The sequence below is a fragment of the Pygoscelis adeliae genome, unplaced genomic scaffold (assembly GCF_000699105.1).
Source record: "Pygoscelis adeliae isolate BGI_AS28 unplaced genomic scaffold, ASM69910v1 Scaffold241, whole genome shotgun sequence".
NCBI lineage: Eukaryota > Metazoa > Chordata > Aves > Sphenisciformes > Spheniscidae > Pygoscelis > Pygoscelis adeliae.
The window spans coordinates 3,878,574-3,898,598 of NW_008824056.1; the positions used below are offsets into that span (position 1 = coordinate 3,878,574).

The 20,025-nt window shown below is 44.4% G+C and overlaps 2 protein-coding genes across 2 annotated transcripts in view; both read left to right on the top strand.

Moving 5' to 3' along the window:
* Nucleotides 1–7,568: 7,568 nt before the first annotated feature.
* On the top strand, nt 7,569–16,953 carry CLRN1 (clarin 1). The gene is made up of 3 exons (XM_009333968.1): nt 7,569–7,821; nt 15,422–15,601; nt 16,688–16,953. Exons 1-3 carry the CDS (start codon nt 7,569–7,571, stop codon nt 16,951–16,953), a joined length of 699 nt encoding a protein of 232 aa, XP_009332243.1.
* Nucleotides 16,954–18,014: 1,061 nt separating this feature from the next.
* Nucleotides 18,015–20,025, top strand: part of SIAH2 (siah E3 ubiquitin protein ligase 2) — a 41,585-nt gene continuing 39,574 nt past the window's right edge. Inside the window, exons 1-2 of the mRNA XM_009334004.1 lie at nt 18,015–18,198; nt 18,902–19,027. Coding sequence (XP_009332279.1) covers nt 18,015–18,198; nt 18,902–19,027 — 310 coding nt within the window. The remainder of the gene's footprint in view (nt 18,199–18,901; nt 19,028–20,025) is intronic.

Below are 20,025 nucleotides of genomic sequence, written 5' to 3' on the forward strand. Positions count from 1 at the left end.
GTAATAGCCCGCTGCGGACGAGGCAGCTCCGCCCGCGCTCTGGCGGCGAGGGAGGCCGTCACTAGCTGAGCCGCCCCGGCAGCCCCGCTCCGGGCGGGTCCCCCCCCGCTGCTCCCGCGGCTCGAGAGGCACAAGCAGTCTCTCGTCTTCCCAGGAGGAGTTTTAGGTCCCGGGCACAACCTGCCCCGCGTAGCTAGCGGCTGAGGAGGAGGATGCAGCAAAGCCTCCCCCCATTTTCCACCCACCCATCTCCCAAGGCACAGCCCCTCCCTCTACTCCAGCGTCTGGCAGCTCCAGCGGCCAGGGCCAAGCAGAGGAGTGAAGGGCACCCATTCCTTCTTGCTCTGCTGCCTGGGGTCTGTGAGAGATCCTGGTCCCGCTCCCAGAGGCGCCAAATGACTATGGAGAGGCACTGTGCTGCTCCGTCAGCAATGACAATGTCCCCTCTGGGGCCGCAGCCTTGGGTGGCCCTTGGGCAAGTTGCTTTGTCCATCTCCTTTCAGCTGCCACTCCCAGCACAGGGCAACAGAGGCACGCTGCTCCATGATTCCCGAAGGATGCTCCCAGGGACCAGTCTATCACCCCAACGGATCCACTGATCCCAGTGGATCATCCAAGCAGAACAGGAAACACGATGTTAAGAGTGTCATGGTTTAACCCCAGCTGGCAACTCAGCACCACACAGCCGCTTGCTCACTCCCCAACGGCGGGATGGGGGAGAGAGTCAGAAGAGTAAAAGTGAGAAAACTTGTGGGTTGAGATAAAGACAGTTTAATAGGTAAAGCAAAAGCCACGCACACAAGCAAAGCAAACCAAGGAATTCACTCACTGCTTCCCATCAGCAGGCAGGTGATCAGCCATCCCCAGGAAAGCAGGGCTCCATCATGTGTAACGGTTACTTGGGAAGACAAACACCATCACTCCGAACATCCCCCCCTTCCTTCTTCTTTCCCCAGCTTTATATGCTGAGCATGATGTCACATGGTATGGAATATCCCTGTGGTCAGTTGGGGTTAGCTGTCCCGGCTGTGTCCCCTCCCAACTTCTTGTGCACCCCCAGCCTACTCGCTGGTGGGGTGGTGTGAGAAGCAGAAAAGGCCTTGACTCTTTGTTACTGCTGAGCAGTGCTGACACAAACATCCCTGTATTATCAACACTGTTTCCAGCACAAATCTGAAACATAGCCCCATACTAGCTACTGTGAAGAAAGTTAACTCTATCCCAGCCAAAACCACCACACAGAGGTACCATTTCCGATTAATGAATCTTCAAAACAAGATGAGTACAACATTAAAGCTTTAGGGCTCCTCCCTTTTCCAGCATGCAGGTGGATGTCCTGTACTTGCCTACCTTCCTGAAATGGGGCTGCAGTCTTAATCACAGCCTGCAATCAGTGTCCTGCTATGCAGAACACATTCCCCGCTCTCAGTATAGGTGCCATCTCCTTAGGTATTGGAGTAGTAGGTGCATTCCTGTATTAGCATTACAGTAAGCAAGCATGAAAACTTTTTTCCCCTTTCTACCCATTATTTGTGCCAGATCCTCTCCTTGGGCTACAACTCCAGAACAGTACAAACATGAGATACTTTGGGAAGACAAGATTAGACAGTCAGTTGCAAATAAGTCTAAATAGAATTAACAACAGCACTCTACAAATGAGCTTATGTTCGAATTTAGTATGGACAAGAACAGGAAATACAGGCAAACCACATTTCTTTCGTCTCTAAGCAATTCTCTAATCAAACCACAGATAACTTAAAAGCTGAGGCTGAACTAGGCAACAGCAATAAAGTAGGATAGTAATGCACTATACTGTCTCACATTTGTTAATACATTTTCTATTTAAATCTTTGTCACCTTTGGTTACTGAACTACTTTTCATGCATCCAGCTGCGTTGTTCACCAAAGGCAAGGATCAACAAGTCTGAGATCTTCAAACTTTAAAATCTAGCTCTAAGATACCTTCCTTGACATGTTTATCAGACTTTGTATGTGATCCAAGGGCATGCTTGAAAGACCAGCAGTGTTTGTCATCTCTTTTCCTTCACTCCACCAGTGGATAAAAATGCTTCAGAGCTTTTCATAAGTTACACTGGCACACTAGATCAGTGTTGTGATCCCTGGCTTTGGGAAGATTAATATCATGCATATTTTAAGATAGTATCATTACATCTTATTCCCGAGACTTTGTCAAACACATCTTGATGTATTTAAACACACGGATCCCAGTCTTTTGGTGTTTTTTGTCACACAGAATGGTCTGCCAATCTCATAATGGCACTCCTGTTCTGTGTTGATCTGCCTGCATTTTACAGCACCTCTACAGTGCAAGAGTCCCAGCAGAGACTGGCCCCATAAAGTCCACAGAGCAGGGTTACAGATCTGGCTATAGATTTGCTCTGTCCACTGCTCCAGTCCTCAGTTCAGTCACTGATGTTTGGGAAGTCCGGGTTCAAATTCAGTTTCTTTAAACCCTCAAGTCTGCAACCATTCTGATCTGGAGTTTTAGTTTGTATTTCTCCAGAAATACTGCCAGGGGAGCCAGGTTTGGTTGAGCTGACTCTGTTCAGAGGGTAACGAGTATTTCTTGTCACCTTTAGTCAAGTGAGTAGTGCCTTAAGCCACCACTTTAGCATGGGAATTTGAAGAATAAGCTCTGAATAAAGAAGAATGGCAAATACCAGTTCATAGTATGTTTTTTTTTACCATCATGACTAAATTCTTGTCATTTGCTGTGACTTTACTGATGCTAGTTAAAAATAGAGGGTAACTTCTGAAAATATTGCGTTAATTATTGGTTATATGCTTTCTTGAAGGACATCTCATTTTTCACATTTGCAGGTCTATTCAGTTCTCATGGTAGTGAGGGACAAATGGCACCACTTGTCTGGACTGCAGATGACTGCAGCCAACATGCAAACTTCCCACAGGGGTTTCTGCTAAAATGCACATCACTATGGGTCCTCATCACTCCTGGTGTTTTCATCCTGAACATTTCTACAACCAAGGGTGGCCTTTCTGGTAAACTGATATCAACTCTACAGCAGTTGTGACATGGTGGGAAAGAACAGAACGTAATCAGCATCAGTCCCACATATGCCACAAGTCATTACATGACTGTGGATATACAGAAGTTTTCATCCATAAGAGTTATAAAATCCAAATCTTTTACAAAACTTGGTGGCAGTTTTGGAGGTCCTAAAATCTTTTTCTACTCTGTCCTTACCATAGGATAAATTTAATTGATAAAATTAAAAATAAAGTGTCCATTTGACTGCAATGATTGCCAAAGATCACATTAGTGCAGGACATTTCAGTCTCTTTAAGTAGTAGTGTGCTATTACTACTTTCCAGGTTCACGTACACAAGCCATTGTTCTTCATCTATCTATACTTCACATCGCATATTTACCCTTAAGTATCATAAACTGGGGTTTAGGCATCTGTGGAAGAAAAAAGGTGGTTCTTTTCCACTCCTCACTTAATGGGCATTTGCTCTCATCAAAAATATCTAGTTCAGTGCATTTTTCACAGTGGTTGTTCACCTCACGCACTGTTGACCTGCATTGGTTGCTAAATGCAGAGTCAGTGAACTGGAATGGTATGTACTGCTACTCACTCTGGGAACCGACTGAAGGAGGAGCCGAGCATCTGCAGTTGTGACCTAAGTCGCATGGATGACAGCATTTTATACATCACCACTAGTACTCACACAACATCATGTTATACTTACAAGTAAAAGTAAAATTAATTAGTTAATCATCGTACAACACTCCAGTGACTTGGGTTCAGAAGTATTATAGTCTATTTCTTTAAATTTAGGGGTTTTTAAAAACCTTAGTGGTTGAGAGAAAATTTGAGGAGAAAGTGCATAAATGACAATTTAAAATCAGCCCTTTTCAGGAACAGCTACACAGGAGCAGCTAACACCATGTTAAACAGGGAGGAAGAGTACTGAGCCCTCTACAAGGTAACGGCACAGGTGGAAAAGCCTCCTGAGACTGTCATTACGCCACCCGTACAAGTACAGCGCAGGAGACAAGACCCCTGTATATCTCAGTATGCAAACAGTCAAGATTGTCTGATAATATAGCCTCGCCCTAACTTTGTTTTTAAATAAGCTAAACAACAACAACAACAGTCTTTCCTTTATCTTTTTCAGTGTATGCAGGCCTGAAGGGAGAAATGGGTATTTAGGGGGACAGGAACAAAAACATTCCCTCAGCAATCCACTTGCAGAAAAGCTGGGAGCAAAGAGCAGGACAAAGAGGGAGCAGCAACCAGCCAGGATTCGTGGAGAGGTCCCAGGGTGCAGCATTGCTCTGCAGGGACACCAGACGAAGGAGCTGAAACCTGATGCAGGGTAGAAGGCAGGGAGGAGCGGCGTGCCTCCTCAGCAACGGCATAGCCCCAAGCAGCCAGCATGCGGGAGAAGGGCTACGGCAGTGATGGGGAAGACCAGGGCCTCCAGAGCCTGTCTGAGCCAGTGCAGAGAAGGGCAGTCATTTCCAATATTGCGGGGGAAAAAACAGTAAGAGATTTAGTAACATCTTGGACACATGGGATGGGAGAAAGGACTTGCTCAAGACGAGTAAGCTGAAGAGGAAGGCTCTTCTGCAGTGAATGGGATGGGACTATCAGGCAAGACCTGAGACTGCGACACAGACTGTGAAAGGGCACATGATGCTGCATGATGCACTGCTCACGAAAGGAGTATCCCAACACTCAGGCCAGAAATAAAGTATCATCCCAGTCACAGCAGCAATTTTACAATATTCCTTGACTGCTTCTATTTGGTTTAAGCTTGTCCTTGAACAGTGACTCACCTAAGTCTTGCTTCTAGTGTGATATTATCAGAAAGTGGGGAATCTAATGCTCCTGAGGGAAGAAACAAATATGTTTCCCCTTTTTATCTTGTGATTTGGTGCATCTTCTTTGCTCTTGTCATACGTTCAAAGCAGTATTCGTTGTGGTGGAGCACACAGCGTTTGGAATAAAATATTTTCTGTGATCATCAGATACCTCAGCTTCACTTTTTCAGTTAATTATCCATTAGTAAATAACCCAATAATTATCCATTCAGTAAGTAACCATTATTTGCTTCACATGCTTTAGAAGAGAGATGTTATAAAAACCTGTCGAAAGTTCATTGAAGGAGACCTTCTTTTCTAAAACTGCTAGTCTTTAACATCAGAGAGCATGAGCTTCCCCCCCCCCATACTTGCTTGATAAATACAGTACCCCAGATACCAGGAAATATTATTTTAACCACCCAGAAAGCAACATTGTGTTACTGCGCAAACACAAACAAACAGACCCTGTCAGATACCTCCTTAGTGTTCACTGCAGAATTCACAGCTGGAGTTAGAAAGGGACTTGTACTGTCTGCCAAGGCACATATTAACTGAATTGGTTTCAAACAAATGCAATCAAGATCTGCAGCTGGTAATGAATGTTCCAAGAAAAAGTTACTCCAGGGCAAACTCCAGGACAATTCTTCACTCTAATTTCTAGTTTGTCTATGCACAGTGTTATCTCCAGCCCAATCTCACCTCCGCTATCTTCATGCCACCAGCCACTGCCTAGCCTATTGCAAGGTACAGCCGAATGCTGAGGAGCAAAGCCCCCCTCAGTGCTGGCTGCTCCTGTATCACCACCCCTGCTTTTCTCAGGGATTCTGAAACATCTTAGCTCATTCAGAAAACTACGTAATTTTCTGTGGCATAAACTATTGCTCCATATGAAAAGACTATCAGAAAGCTGACACTTGAAAAAAGTAGTCACCAAAACAGATAATGCAATTAAATTCCCCCCTCCCCCCTCAAATTCTTTCTAGGACACAGTCACTTTTATATGCATATGTTCAAGTTTGTTCCTTTCATTGCTATTGTGCTGGTGATAGTCATATTAAAATATTACAGTCCCTCTTCAGGGAGCAATAAATGCATTCTGCTCAAGTAAAGTATTCAAAACCATCTTTAAAAAATAAGCATTTCCCCAAACCTGTATGCATTCAGCACTGCGCACAGTGCAAGCTCAGTGGTAATGGACCCCAGAGATACAGCAGTGTGCCATCTTTTGATTATGTATGATGATCACAGCACGAACTACAGCTTTATTTAAGCATTAGCTTAAAAAAAAAATCATTTGTCTATACACAGCCTTGCTTCATTTTAATTCCAAGGTTGTCTTAAAACCTATGTAGTTAAACCAGACTCAGTCTTTAAGCATAACCAATATGATACTCTTAAACCACCTGAAGAGTATTCCTGCAATGGACGTGCATCCAGTTAACAAACCACTTTCTAAGTTGATCTGGCTAGGAAAAAAACCCAAACCCTGTGCTTGCTGAAATCACTGGCAGTCAGTAGGTCAATGCAGACAGCCATGCTTCTGGTCCTAGCTGAGGCCCTGAGTTAGCCACACTCCAGGGGATGGGTTATTTCGTGCCCATGACTTTGGCTTGCATGAAGAACAAGGCAGGTCCCTGGCAGCAGCGGGAGCCCAGCGGTGCCTCTCCTGCACAAAGCACAGGGAGCCAGCATACCACCAAGCCTTGGGGTAGACTGGGTCTTCTGTAAAGAAGTGAGAGAAAGAGGTATTTGTGTATATTTGAAACCTGAACTGAAGTGTTTGTCTGAGCATCCTACACACCGCAGCCAAAACAATACAATATATATCAGATACGCTGCCCTTGCCTGGGAATGCCTTGACAGGGAAAAACAGTGCCCAAATGCAACCAAATACTGCAGAGGGGGCCTCCTGGCTTAGCGGGGGTACTGTGTGTTACCTGTGCCATTGCATTAAGAACAACAACGAAAAAAAGAAAAACACACACACCCCAAAAAAAGAGCAGAGCAGCTCAGCACTGCTAGCTTTAGAGGAAAACTTGGAAAAATAAAACCTTCTGAAAACTTCCTTTTTGGAGAGCAGACAATCAGGCACAGCAGCCAAGCCTGTCTCTGAAATCCCCTGCTCACCCGGTCAGACAGGGGGCTGGGAAGAGCAGAGCACTCAAATTACGGAGAGGCTCCTTCTGTCATCTTAAACCCTTGTTATCAAGTGACAGAGGATGCACTGAAACACTCTACAAACCGCTCTATTTTCCAGCTTATTTAAACTCAATAGTGTGCAAGCTGGAGCTATACAGAAGGGGATGGGGAAGAGAAACCTTTACAGCATCTTTCAGGAAATGTGTGCCTCAGAGGTTCACAGCTGAAGCTCCCTAAGGAGAGGGCTCCTGCCGCAAGCAGGGCTGGCTGGGTGCCCAGGACTCTTGTCTGGGGAGCTTGGCTGTTTGCCGCGCTGATGAAGACCTTGTCGCTGCCTCACTGAAAGCTGCGTCCCTCAGAGGACTTTGCACGCCACCATGCCAGCCCAGCAGAAGAAAATTATCTTTTGCATAGCCTTCACTGCTGAAGCTCCCTAAGGAGAGGGCTCCTGCCGCAAGCAGGGCTGGCTGGGTGCCCAGGACTCTTGTCTGGGGAGCTTGGCTGTTTGCCGCGCTGATGAAGACCTTGTCGCTGCCTCACTGAAAGCTGCGTCCCTCAGAGGACTTTGCACGCCACCATGCCAGCCCAGCAGAAGAAAATTATCTTTTGCATAGCCGGGGTGCTGAGCTTCGCTTGTGCGCTGGGGACCGCGGCAGCCATCGGCACACAGCTGTGGGTTAAGGGGACAATACTCTGCAAGACAGGAGCCCTGCTCGTCAACGCCACTGGCCAGGAGCTGGAGAAGTTTATTGGCAAAATCCAGTATGGGCTTTTCCATGGCGAGCGTGTGAGACAGTGTGGGCTCGGGGGGAGACCTTTCCAGTTTTCATGTGAGTAACAATGGCATTTAAATTATTTAACACCGCACTGCTGAGGGCTAGGGGAGCTGGGAGATAGCTGCCCCGGTGTCCCCTTGCTCGTACACAGATCCTAACAAGCATGAAATATTCTAAAGCAAATGCTGCTGTTAGTGTTCTGATCTTCCGGTTCAAATGACTTATTTTCTGATACTAGTAAAGCCACGTGAACATTTTCAACAATCTATATTTCAGTTACACAGATATCTACATTTCAAAAGATTTATACTATTACTTTAAAAAAATTGTTTTTCAATTAATCTCTATCATCTTCCTCTGTGTGCGTCAACATCGCGTCCTCTGTGCCGTCATGAAAGAATGAACTAAACTAGCAGAAATCTCATGAAAGAGCTGGGGCATAGATATGTTTGGCTGCTGTTGAGAAACAAAGCAGCCAAAAAGTTAGCAATCTGCTGCATTAATTGAAAGAACGGATGGTGGATGCTAGCTGACATTCAGTCAGTTGATCTGCAAGGCGAACTTGGTATCTGACATGCAGAATTTTATCAAAGACTGTTAGCAATGGTTTTGCTTTACATGTAATATTCATAACCTGTTTATCTTCAAGGATAAGAAGATCAATAAAATGATCAAGTGAACACACAGTTTGTATCTAGCAGCACATTAAACAGATAATAACAAACAGCCATTTGTTATAGGTACAATATGCCACCTGAAGTTATTACAAAACACAGTTTAGAAGCATTCTGCTAAAACAGCACTGGTAAATTGCTTATGAGTCATTTAAAACAAGGTAAGGTTACCAGATTAGGTATCAGAAATTATTTACCATATTATATTTTTCCAAAGTAGTAGACCAAATTAATATAATATTAAGGCTTGCCATCTCTAATTAAATTCCATCATTTATAGTCTATTTATACAGCTGAAGTTCTTCTATCAATTGCTTGCTTTGCCGTTGCAGCATGCAGATATTCCACCCTGCCAGTTATAGGCTGGGGTGACTTTTCAGAGAGGCCTACTAAATCCCAAGGAATTAGTTTTCTGCTGCAGGTGAAATTGTTATGAACCACAGCTGACAAAGCTGCTAGCGATCAGCAGCTCTGTGACTGACATTTGTCCAGGTTCATTACAGCAACAGAGCTATGAGGCACAGCTAAATTGCTGTAAAATGAGGACAAGATACAGCTGCAGCCTGAGGCCAGAGCCAGCCATCCCCCATGGGCAGCCTCATGTGGGCCCTGGCTGGGTGCGCACCCCAATTCCAGCACCTCCCAGCCATGGGATGGAGTCCGGCTGAGCAGCCCCAGGGCTCACACCAGCCCCCTCACGGGAGCTCCCCAGGCAGGGAGAGCAGTAGCAGAATGAATCAGTGGCCAATTTGGTGCAAGCGAAGTTATGGAAAGGTCGCCCACAGCAACCTCACTGTGTGGCAAGAAGCGGGATATCTCTTTCCATATCAGCTCAGTGCACGAGGCAGGACTAAACCCAGCTGTGACAGACAGCCCCCATGCCAGATGTCAAGACAGCCCATTGGCTTCTCTTTCTAATCATTTTCTTTCCACATATTTACTGCTTAGATACTTTTAAACCATTTCATTGATGTGCCTTGCATTCAGGCTCCCATCTGTACATTTCATCTTGTTATGGCTGAAATATTTTGATGTACTGCTAGTGTGATTGGAGCAATAATTTCAAAGAATTTTAATTTTGTGGGCAGTGTAAAGTAATATTACAGGTACAAAACAATACAAATGCGCAGCTTGTTTGTAATGACTTAATAATATCAGTCATCGTGTCTTTTTAAATATCTCACAATGCTACATACAGGTAAGCTTTGGATCTGTGCAAGTATTGCAGAGCATTTTCAAACAAATGTACTCCAGGGTTACATAGTTTGCTCTCACTATGGCCATACACTTTCTATCCATGCTCACAGAAGTCTCATGTAACCAAGCTTTCCTATCCAAGCGTTCACCAAACTTGCATTCATAAGTATTTCAGAGCACATAAACACAGATGTAACCAAAGAACAGAAATAATACAATGTGAAGTTTTTAATTAGTCACAGCTAAGCTAGTCACTTTGGAATGGTAAAAAACCCATGAAACCTGAGTGTTCATACAGAGACACAGAGTGTTCATACAGAGCTGCAGAATCCTACTGCACCGGACAATATTAAAAATTAGTTTCTTTAATATGAGTGCCTAATGTACATATTCAAAGAACTCCAAGGCTTTCAGGAATTGCATAAAGAAGAAAGCATTGAAGAAGTAATTCACTCGACATCAGTAAATATCACTGTTCTCTTTTTCAGATAGAGAAAATGAGGTTTTAAGCATGTGCTTTAATGCCTGTTCCCAGGATCCGAAATCAGGGCTGGATTTAATCTTATGCCTGAGACTCCTCGAGTCAGAAGTGAAGCTGCTGACATGCCCGTGATGGAGCAGCATCCTTCCCTAGAGAGAGCAGCCTTGTTTCCAGTGTCCCAGCCCATCAGGCATCAGTCACAGCAGATCATCACCTGCAGTAGCAGAGCTAGCAGGGCTGAAGCACTGGGGTCAGAAACACAACCCAAGAGCCTTGACCAACCTAAAAGTGAACCCAAGCTTGCTTATTAGAGCATTCTTTTACCTTTTATTCTCCTTCCATACAAGTCAAGCATTAATAGTGAAATATTTCAATAGGTCTCACTCACAATATTACAAGCACATCTTGTCAGTCTTATTTGCCTGCACTGCCATCCTTTATACAGCACTCTGAAAAGGTAACGCTACGAGGTGATTTTTGGCACTGTGTATACCTGAAATGTAGCCCAGTTACAGCCTAAATGATTTCACAAGCCCAGTTGTACCGATCATGGCACTCCACAGGGCAGCCTTTGCCTCTGTGAGCTTTCACTGACAGCTGAGGGTAGAAGCATTGCTGTCCTTCTCACAAATTATTCTCAGATCATCTTTTATTTAGATTAAAAAGCAAACACAACACTTACTTTAATGGGTGATTGGGTGGCTTAGCAAAATATGCCTCTACTAGAAGCGTTCACTTCAGAGACCACTTAATGAAGGAAGCTGGTTCTCATTCTCTGAGGCTGCAGCAGACCCATCCCATCCAAGTCAGTGCTCTCGGGAACTCACTGTGAGCGTCCCTAAAAGCAGGATAACCGTATACAATATACGCATCCATAGTTTAATGCACTGAAGTGCACTTTAGCATGTCTGAGAAGAAAAGGCACGTAAAACAGGCTAAATTATTTAGTTCTATGTTTGCTCCCATTAAATGCTCCCCTCTGACCACTATATCTCTTTTAATTGTAAAATGAATTTGCTCTGCTAGCAAACCCAGTTTGGCTGGGGAAAGCCTTCTGCTTCATTTGATCTTGCTGATTCTCATCAGTTTCTGGGTCAGCAGTTCATTTTCTAAAGGTCACTGGCATGCATACCTAACACACAATTTCATTCATTACAATGAAGGAATGTTTTTCTTTCAAGACAACATAGCTGCTGGAATTAATTTTTCCTGATACATCACATAAAATTTTAATGACATAAACAGCTATAAAGGCAAGTGCCAAGGGAAAGATTCAATACAATGCAGTAATGTATTTTCTTAACATAAACAATACAAAATTGTATTATTAAATACAGTTTTGCATGTTTTTCTAAAACATCAGGTAGCTTTGCAAGAACTAATGCTATTCATTGTAGAAATTCTGCACAGGTAGGGACTCTTCAGCTTTTTCGTTGGCTAGCCTGAATGGTACAACAGTAAAATTGTGCCTTATACCACACTAACATTACACCTGCTTCTTATGCTTGTAAATATATGAAATATGCAATATAAAGTCCAATAAACACAAGGTCTAATTTCTAAAACATGCTTTGTGTTTTACTAGGATAATATAAGGAATTTAAGCACCAGCTGCCAAACCGGACAATAAGTAGCCACCAGCAGAAGTAACATTTATGCAGGCAAATTCTTCTTTTAGGTAAATAGGTGAATTTAGCAAACAGGTAGTTTTGCTGTGGATGGCACTTGCACATGCAAAGACGGCAAGTAGTTGTGCTCCTGGCCTAGACCTGGCAGCCACAAGCTCCCTACGCTCAGGAGCCAGGCTGGCAGGGATGCCCCAGGGAAGGGGGGCCGGTGGAGCAGAGCCCTGGCCCAGTGCCGTCCCCAGGAGCAGGCAGCCTCTCCATTACCAAGGAAGGTGTGAGCATTCATGCAGCATTGCAGACGGTGGGCACAGGGCTCCGCATGCCCCCTTGTGTCCCTGTGTCTGGTGAGGGTCCCCAGGCATGGTCCCCCATGGGCACTGGGTACCCCTCTCTGTTCCCAGCCAGCCATCAGCAACGTAAAAGGTGATATTTATTTAACACAGCTTCAAGAATAGTTTGCAAACATTTGCTTCATTAATTTTCCTTTCATTTAGTCAGGGAGATAAATTGACACCACATTACCTGCTTCTCTGTGTTTACTGCATGGCAAGCTGCAGAACTGTTTGCTGGTAAACATTTTACAAGGCAGAGTAATTTATGCGAGGCTTTTTTACTCTCTGCACATTACAGCTGCAGTGAGGTAGTGCCGAGGTGTTATTACCCCCACTTTAATCGTGCCCCTGTGGATCAGGAGCAGTTAAGTGTATTTGATGATTCCTTCTAAAATACCTGTTGTTGCCAAACAAACATGAATGATTACAAATTATTCTCTCATACTGAGTCTGATTGACTATCCCCTTGTGCCCTAGCTAAGCAGGATCACAATTTGAAACGGTAGCTAAAAAACTGCATAAAAATATTTAAAATAAAGTATTCCTAAGTTTTTGCATACATAGTCACACTGGCCGTTACATGGCTGGAACTCAGCACAGCCTTCAGTCCATCCGGCAGAGCTTTGTCAGGCAGCAGTCATTAACCCTAAGTGCAAAACCGCACACGCCACTTTCCCACTGTTGCAGTCCCGACCTGCTCCACGGGCTCTCGTGGGGCAGTGACTGGGGCAAGCGATACAATGGCAAATGCAGCGGATGCTAAAGTCTCCAGCTTTTGGAGACTTAAATTATATAGGATGTGGTGAAAGCGTTGCATTAACTGCGTAACACACACAGTACTTACACCTACCAAGCAACAGCCTTCTTACTGTCAACTCCACAGAGCAAAGCTCTGCTGCAAACAACCAGCATTTCACCTGCCGGCAGGAGGAGCTGGCAGGGCACAGGGCAGCACCAGCCTTAGCAGCTCCACGCTCATTTTATTTGTTCTCTTATTTTAGGTTGGTATCCTACTTTTTTATTGTAAGACTTCTCCATTTCCTCTCATTGATTTATCATCTTTGCTTTTTGGCCTTGGGCTTCCAGACACAAAACATTCCACAAGTATTTTACTTGGGGAAATACAGGGGAGAAAATTTTGATCACATAAAATTCTTATTCTTTCAAAATTTCATTCAGATAGTTTCTTGCAAATAACTCTTATGTAAGCTTTATTAATTTCTCCCTCTTTGGTATCATATTTCATTTTAAAAATAATTTGAGATTAATGTATGTACAGAAATATATATCTCTATTTTGAAGGATTTTTATCAAAACACCAATTTTTTTTTCTATTTTCTTAAAATAGAAAAATGCCAAAGGATAGGAGGTAAGAAACCTCTGATCCTTTTAGGTGTCTACACATCTCTTTGGCAATGACTGTTGGTGGATTTTCACAGGGAATCTCTATACTATGAACAACGTCACACGTTATCTTCCCCAGATATCATACATCCCTGGAGCCTTGAATATCTCCCAGCAACATGCAGCACACAACACATTTAACTTGCCAGTATGTCAGCACCACGGCTTCACTAATGACTTCCTGCTTCTTCATAATAAAATGTGGACCTTTTAACTTAAAGATTTATTGCTTAAGGTTTTCAGGAAAAACCCACATATTTTTAGCCAAAATTCTGTGGGTATAAACTTACCAAAACAGCACTGTATATTTGTGATTAATCAAAGCGATGGAATCACTGCTCTGAAATAGAATGAAATCAGCATCCCAGCTGGGAGCCGCTCTTTGCTTCCCTAGCAGATAAAGCAGTCAAACCCTAACATTTGTGCACTTGAGACACATCAGACCTAAATAAACAACACACTCTACTCCAAACCAACCAAACACACACCCGAGGCTGACAGAGCCTTCCATGTCACCTGCCCAGTGACCTCCTCACTTGTCCATACAGCCAGGACTTGAATATTCCCAAGAACATTGTCCATCATGCATTGCCCATGACATGGTCCAGACCAAGAGGCTGGTGCAAGGGGGAGGGACCCCCAAGGGACCCATGTGCCCACAGGGGCTGCCCAGCCTCCTCCCTGCCCACGCACCCACCCTGGGAAGGGGAGCCAGAAGAAGCATCCCTTGGGAAGGGGAGCTACCTCACCCTGTCCCAGATACCACAAGACACAAAACACACATGGTATGGATACTGACACAGAGTCAGGAACTTCTCATACTCACCTGACCGCCTCTGCACCTGTATTTTGGAAAATAAGATAGATACAAGACTCTACTGACGAGAACAATCCAGTCCAAGAAACACGTTTTGTATGAATTGCTGACCATGCCAGGCAGGGTCAGGTGTAAGAGTGACACACACATTAATTGTAGCCAAACCCACAAGCTGATAAAGATCTAGGCAAGTAAATAAATATCAGTTGCCCTCTGTTCAGTGAATGAGCCAAGCAGGTATAATTTCATTTCCAATCTCATGCCCCTCAGTGGGACCTCATGAGCATAAATGCAGACAGTCTGTTTCTGGATTTACTGTTCCCCCCAGTCCAAAAGAGGAGTAGATGGCCAAGCCTCCAGCTGAGGGATGCGAGATCAGACCCTTAACACAGACACTGTGAGTAGCCCTTCATGCCGTCCTGCAGACCAGCGCAAGGTGGACCTGCTTCCTCAATTACAGCTTCTGATTTTTTTCTAAGAATATGCTGTTCACATGAAGGACCAAATACCACCTTGGTAGATGGTAGACACTTTACCCTCCACCATGCATCTGTGTGATCTGGTTTCTGAGGAAGAAATAACCCCAAAAACTTCCCACTGCCCTGAATAGCGCCTACAGGGGGAGAGGAGTTTGTTATGCCTGCCCACACACCAGGGTGAGGGAGCAGCCACTGAGGATGCTGATCCGGATTCAGGTCCACAGCATTTAGAGCTGGAGGTGCTGGGAGTTGCACCCTAGAGAGCCCAGTGCAGATGCCAGGCGGGGATGGCCGTGGGCAAGGTGCCAGGACCACAGAGGTGCTGTTCCACATCTCGTATGGGGTACGGCCAGGGCAGGGAGAATAACATAGGGAAATACCCTCAGGAAGGGGAGGAGAGGCTTTCCCTGGAGCTGGTCTTTCTCTCCTGGCCAGTCTACGCTTCCGAGTTTCACAAAATGCTTCTGCCTCCAGACATCCATGAAAACCTGTTTCTAGTTAATAACTTCATTTTCATCTTTGGTTGCATTTGGAAGAGCACAATTTAAAACAATTATCACAAACCAGCAAGAAATCCCTGGCCTGACTTCTGAAACAACTTTGCCTATGTGTATAATAATGTTTTGTTCATTTTGTTTTTAGTTTTTCCAGATTTGCTCAAAATTATCCCTGCAAGTATCCATGTTAGTGTCATTCTCTTCTGTACAGTACTGATCATCTTTGCTCTGGTGGGAGCAGGTTTCTTCATGTTCAATGCTTTTGGCAGCCCTTATGAAACTCTGCACGGCCCTGTTGGGTTGTACCTCTGGAGCTTCATCGCATGTAAGTACCACCCCACCCTTGGCCTACCAGGCTAATACCTGTCCATGTTTGCTACTTATGATGACTGATTTATTGGCATGGGAGACCATATTAAGGACCATGGCTGCATTGACTCAAAACTGGCAAAACAAAGCTAGGCAGAAAGGCGGATGACTTTGCTGTATCAAAACATGTTTTTTCCAAACTAGAGTTAAGGGATAAAAATGTCAAAATCCTCTGCAAGAGCAGGTAGTGGGATGGGTACAGGCAAGCGGCTGCAGGAAGCAGTGGCAGGCAGCCCCAGCACCTCCAGTCCTTCTGCATAAGCTGGCAGAAAAAGGGGATGGTGACCACAAGCCTCAGGGACCCAGAGATGGGCCACATCACGGGCGCACAGCACACGGTCAGAACTGGGAATCGCAGCAGAGGGGGGAAGGGGGGGGAAAAAACCCATCCAACCAAAAAAATCAGTGATGCAACTGCTTGTATTAGCCATGATGGGAGATTTCCAGCTGTGTAAGCGAGATCACCACTTACGCCAAAAAGACTTTCTCAAGGAAGAAAGAAACTGAGGAGCAGAGAGGGAGAGACTGACAGCAACTCGCTGTAAAAGCAGTCTCTGAAAAAACACTGCCAACAGGGATAACAGACCATCCCTGTCCCTCTGCCACTTAGAGAAGATAAAGCCCATTCTCTGTGTTGCTGGCTTGGCTGACAAGAAGATTTACCATTACTTTACAAAGAATTACGTATTACAATCATACTTTAATAAAGGACTTCAGTACATATTTATCTTTAAACATGCAGACAGTTCGGTTATGTTCAATGGGACAATGAGCAGCTTAAAGCTGAAAAAGAGCACAGATACTTTGCTGTATCAGGGCACTAAAGCAGCCATATTAAATATTACTGGTCCTAAGCCAAATTCAGTTTTAAAAGCTTACCAATTTCAATAGCCATTGGCTTGGATTCTAAAAATAATCCCTGTTAAAGCTAAGTTGCAGTGGCCATAACAACACTATCAATATGGCATTTGGTTGTGATGTACATCCCATGGCCTTGCTGCAGGGATCGCTGAGATGAGGAGCATCTCCCCCTCTGTTTCAGGTTCCTGTGGTTGTCTCATCATGATTCTCTTCTCTTCAGAAGTGAAAATCCATCACCTTTCAGAGAAAATTGCTAATTTCAAAGAGGGAAGTTTTACATTCAAGACTCACAGTGAACAGTTTGCAAATTCATTCTGGATCATCCTGGTTTGCTCCCTGGTGCACTTCCTGAACGCCTTGCTAATACGATTTGCTGGATTTGAATTTCCCTTTTCAAAATCAAAAGATTCGGGGAGAATCACTGGAGCAGTTGACCTGATGTATTAGAATTACATAATTTAAGAACATCTCAAGCAAAGAGGTTCATCACTACCACATTCAACAACCACCAGATGTACTAACTTGTAAACGATTAGCTCTAAAGAAGTTAAAAGAAGTGAAGATTTCAAATAAACATCAATATGGCATATGCAGTAAACAAAAGAAGACATGCTATTTGGTAACGTCTAGATCAAAATACCCTCTCTTTCTTGGGGTAAGACCTTATGAAGACATTTGCTTTTTTTTTTTCCAGTAAGTTATTTGAAAAGTAGCTGGTATGAAGAAAAGTAGGAATATCAATAGCACTGAACTGGATCTGGAAAGTAAAATAAGTGGGTTCCAATAGAGGCACACACTATCACCAGCAGCAGTTTTGCCCTTCAGCTCTTGTGAAGGCAGGGATGCAGTTGTTACTGCGTCAGGGCAGCGGAGAACAAGGACGCCCAGCAAATGTACAGACATCAAACAAGAGAAAAGAAGATGTACAGGCTTTGCTCATAACACACATCAGGCTCCGTCTCAGAAGGACAATGCTCAGAAGGAACATAACGCTACAGCAAGTGCTTGCAGGATAAAACCCAAACACCTGAACCCAGCACTAACACTTTAACCTAGCATCACATGCATGGCAACGTCATCATTTCTATCCATAAAGCTCTCTTTTGGGTTTTTTAGTTTTAACAAACCAAACTAACTCTTTGACCCTGAAGTCCTGAAAGCCCTCATTTCCCTGGGCGATCACTGTGGCTGGGGGCTTCCCCATCTTGGTTAAAAAGCTGCACGCAGCAAAGCAGAATGTAGAGGAGATGCAACATACCCCCTCCTGCTTGCCAGAGGGAGGCAGCCTGGCTCGGTGCTGCTGAACAACCCCTCTGCAACACACCAAGACAAAGAGAATTTCCCAAAGCAAAGTGACAGGAATGAAACCAGGCACCCTTCACATTGTATTGCATCCTCCCAAAGCCTCACAGTCAGAAGCATGAAGAACTCTGCCCCGAAAACAGCCCTGCAAATTCTCTCTCATCAAACAACACAAATAAAGTCAAAACCTTTGGCAAAGGGCAGCAATGGAATATCACAACAGACAGGCTTACAAGGCATGCTGCAGCTCAGCAGAAACTGATGAAGAAATACACAAGGTTCTCTACCTCAAAGCACGCAGGAAGCCAGAACGGACAAACACATCAGCCCTCGTAGCCTTAAACTTCTGCAAGTCGGTTAAAGCAACCAGACCACTCATCCCAGGTACAGGTAAGCCAGGCCAGTTATGGACAGATAGATGAAAAAAAGGGCATTATGCCACCAAACACTACCTCCACAGGATTATGTGCACACCTTGGAGATGAGGCATTCCTTGCAGGATATGGAAACAACACACAGAGCAAACACAAGAGGAGGCACACAGGGGAACAGCCACTGCCCCAGCGGCCCATTTATCTGCAGGGGCTGCAGCCTGCTTCTGCACAGCTGCAGGTGAGGAGCAATCCCACCCAGCATCCATCGAGTCACCTGTGGTGAAAATCAGACCCAGGTACCTGTTAGGACTTGCCTCTGAAAACCATATGCTTCAAGCTCTAACAACTTGCAAGATGATCTCACTGACTTTTATGCCTTTTTTTTATACTTTTACTATGAATGGCAAAACATTGCTGCGTTTTTTTGTAAAAGGTTTGTCAACTATACCCCTACTCCACAAGCCCTTTCACAAAGCAGCTCTGCCTCCTCACGCTGTATGGTATCTCCATGGATTTTAACAATGTGTAAGGGCTACTGCAAGTTGCCACGACCCCCAGCTTTTTTCCATCTTTTCCTTCTTAATTAATATGCATATTCTTCTTAATGTTAATGTATCTTCTTAACGCATAATTTGTATTACATCTCATGGTACTGTTTACTATACAGCAAATAATGAAGAGTAATGTTTCATCCTTCTTGTTCCTGATGTTTCGTGAAGCTGCTCTGCTTTGCAGCTCTGTAGCAGCTTTGGCAATCGGCAGTGTACGGGATCAGACGTACAGACTACTCACGTGCGTGTGTCTTTCTGAGTGGTCCTTGCCAGTCCGGAAGAAGGAGCTGGCCCGTATGTGTAAAATACAGAGTTGCACAGATCTGCCTCAGCACAGAAGATAAACCCATTCTCGTCCCTTTTGCTGTGCAGGAGAGAGCAGCCCCTGACTCAGGGTCCAGGCATTTTCACGGGGGGATCACCTCACAAAAAGCCCAGCTCCACTGCTCCCCCTGCATCCCACCCCACTCATGAGCATGAGGCCGCTGTTATTTTCATTCATATCCAGTTCCTAAGGCAAACATAACAACTTCTTACTAGCAAAATAAAATTGAGGCAATATTTGTGTGTTTGACCAGCTGAAAGTAACAGAGCAAGCATGACCTGCTCAGCTTGCACTCCTGGATGAGCACCAGCACATACCCTGTGGCTCGCTTGTAATCCATGAGCGTCGGCTGAAGAAGTTTTGCCCTGTTTCATTTCTAGACTAGCATATTTCATGATTTAAAAAACAACAAAAATTACATAGTGAGGAGAAATATATAAATGTATGTCCTGGTTTCAGCTGGGATAGAGTTAATTTTCTTCCTAGTAGCTGGTACAGTGCTGTGTTTTGGATTTAGCATGAGAATAATGTGATAACACACTGATGTTTTAGCTGTTGCTAAGCAGTGTTTATACTAAGTCAAGGACTTTTCAGCTTCCCACACTCTGCAAGCGAGGAGGTGCACAAGAGCTGGGAGGGAGTATAGACAGGATAGCTGGCCCAAATTGGCCAGAGGGATATTCCATACCGTGTGATGTCATGCTCAGTTTATAAGCTGGGGGGAGTTGGCCAGGGAGCAGTGATCGCTGCTCAGAGACTGACTGGGCGTCGATCAGCAGGTGGTAAGCAATTTCATCACCTCTTGGTTTTTTGTTTTTCTGAGGTTTTTTTTGTTTTTTCCCTTTCTGGGTTTTGTTTCTCTCTCTCTCTCTCTCTCTCTCTCGTTGTTTTACTTTCCATTGTAATTTATTATTGCTGTTGTTGTTGTTGTTGTTGTTGTTATTTCAAGTATTAAACTGTTCTTATC

Coding starts and splice junctions, on each gene's coding strand:
- CLRN1 (XM_009333968.1), top strand. CDS start 7,569: ATGCCAGCCCAGCAGAAGAAAATTATCTTTTGCATAGCCGGGGTGCTG. Junction 7,822..15,421: donor GAGACCTTTCCAGTTTTCAT/GTGAGTAACAAT, acceptor TTTTGTTTTTAG/TTTTTCCAGATTTGCTCAAA. Junction 15,602..16,687: donor CCTCTGGAGCTTCATCGCAT/GTAAGTACCACC, acceptor CCTCTGTTTCAG/GTTCCTGTGGTTGTCTCATC.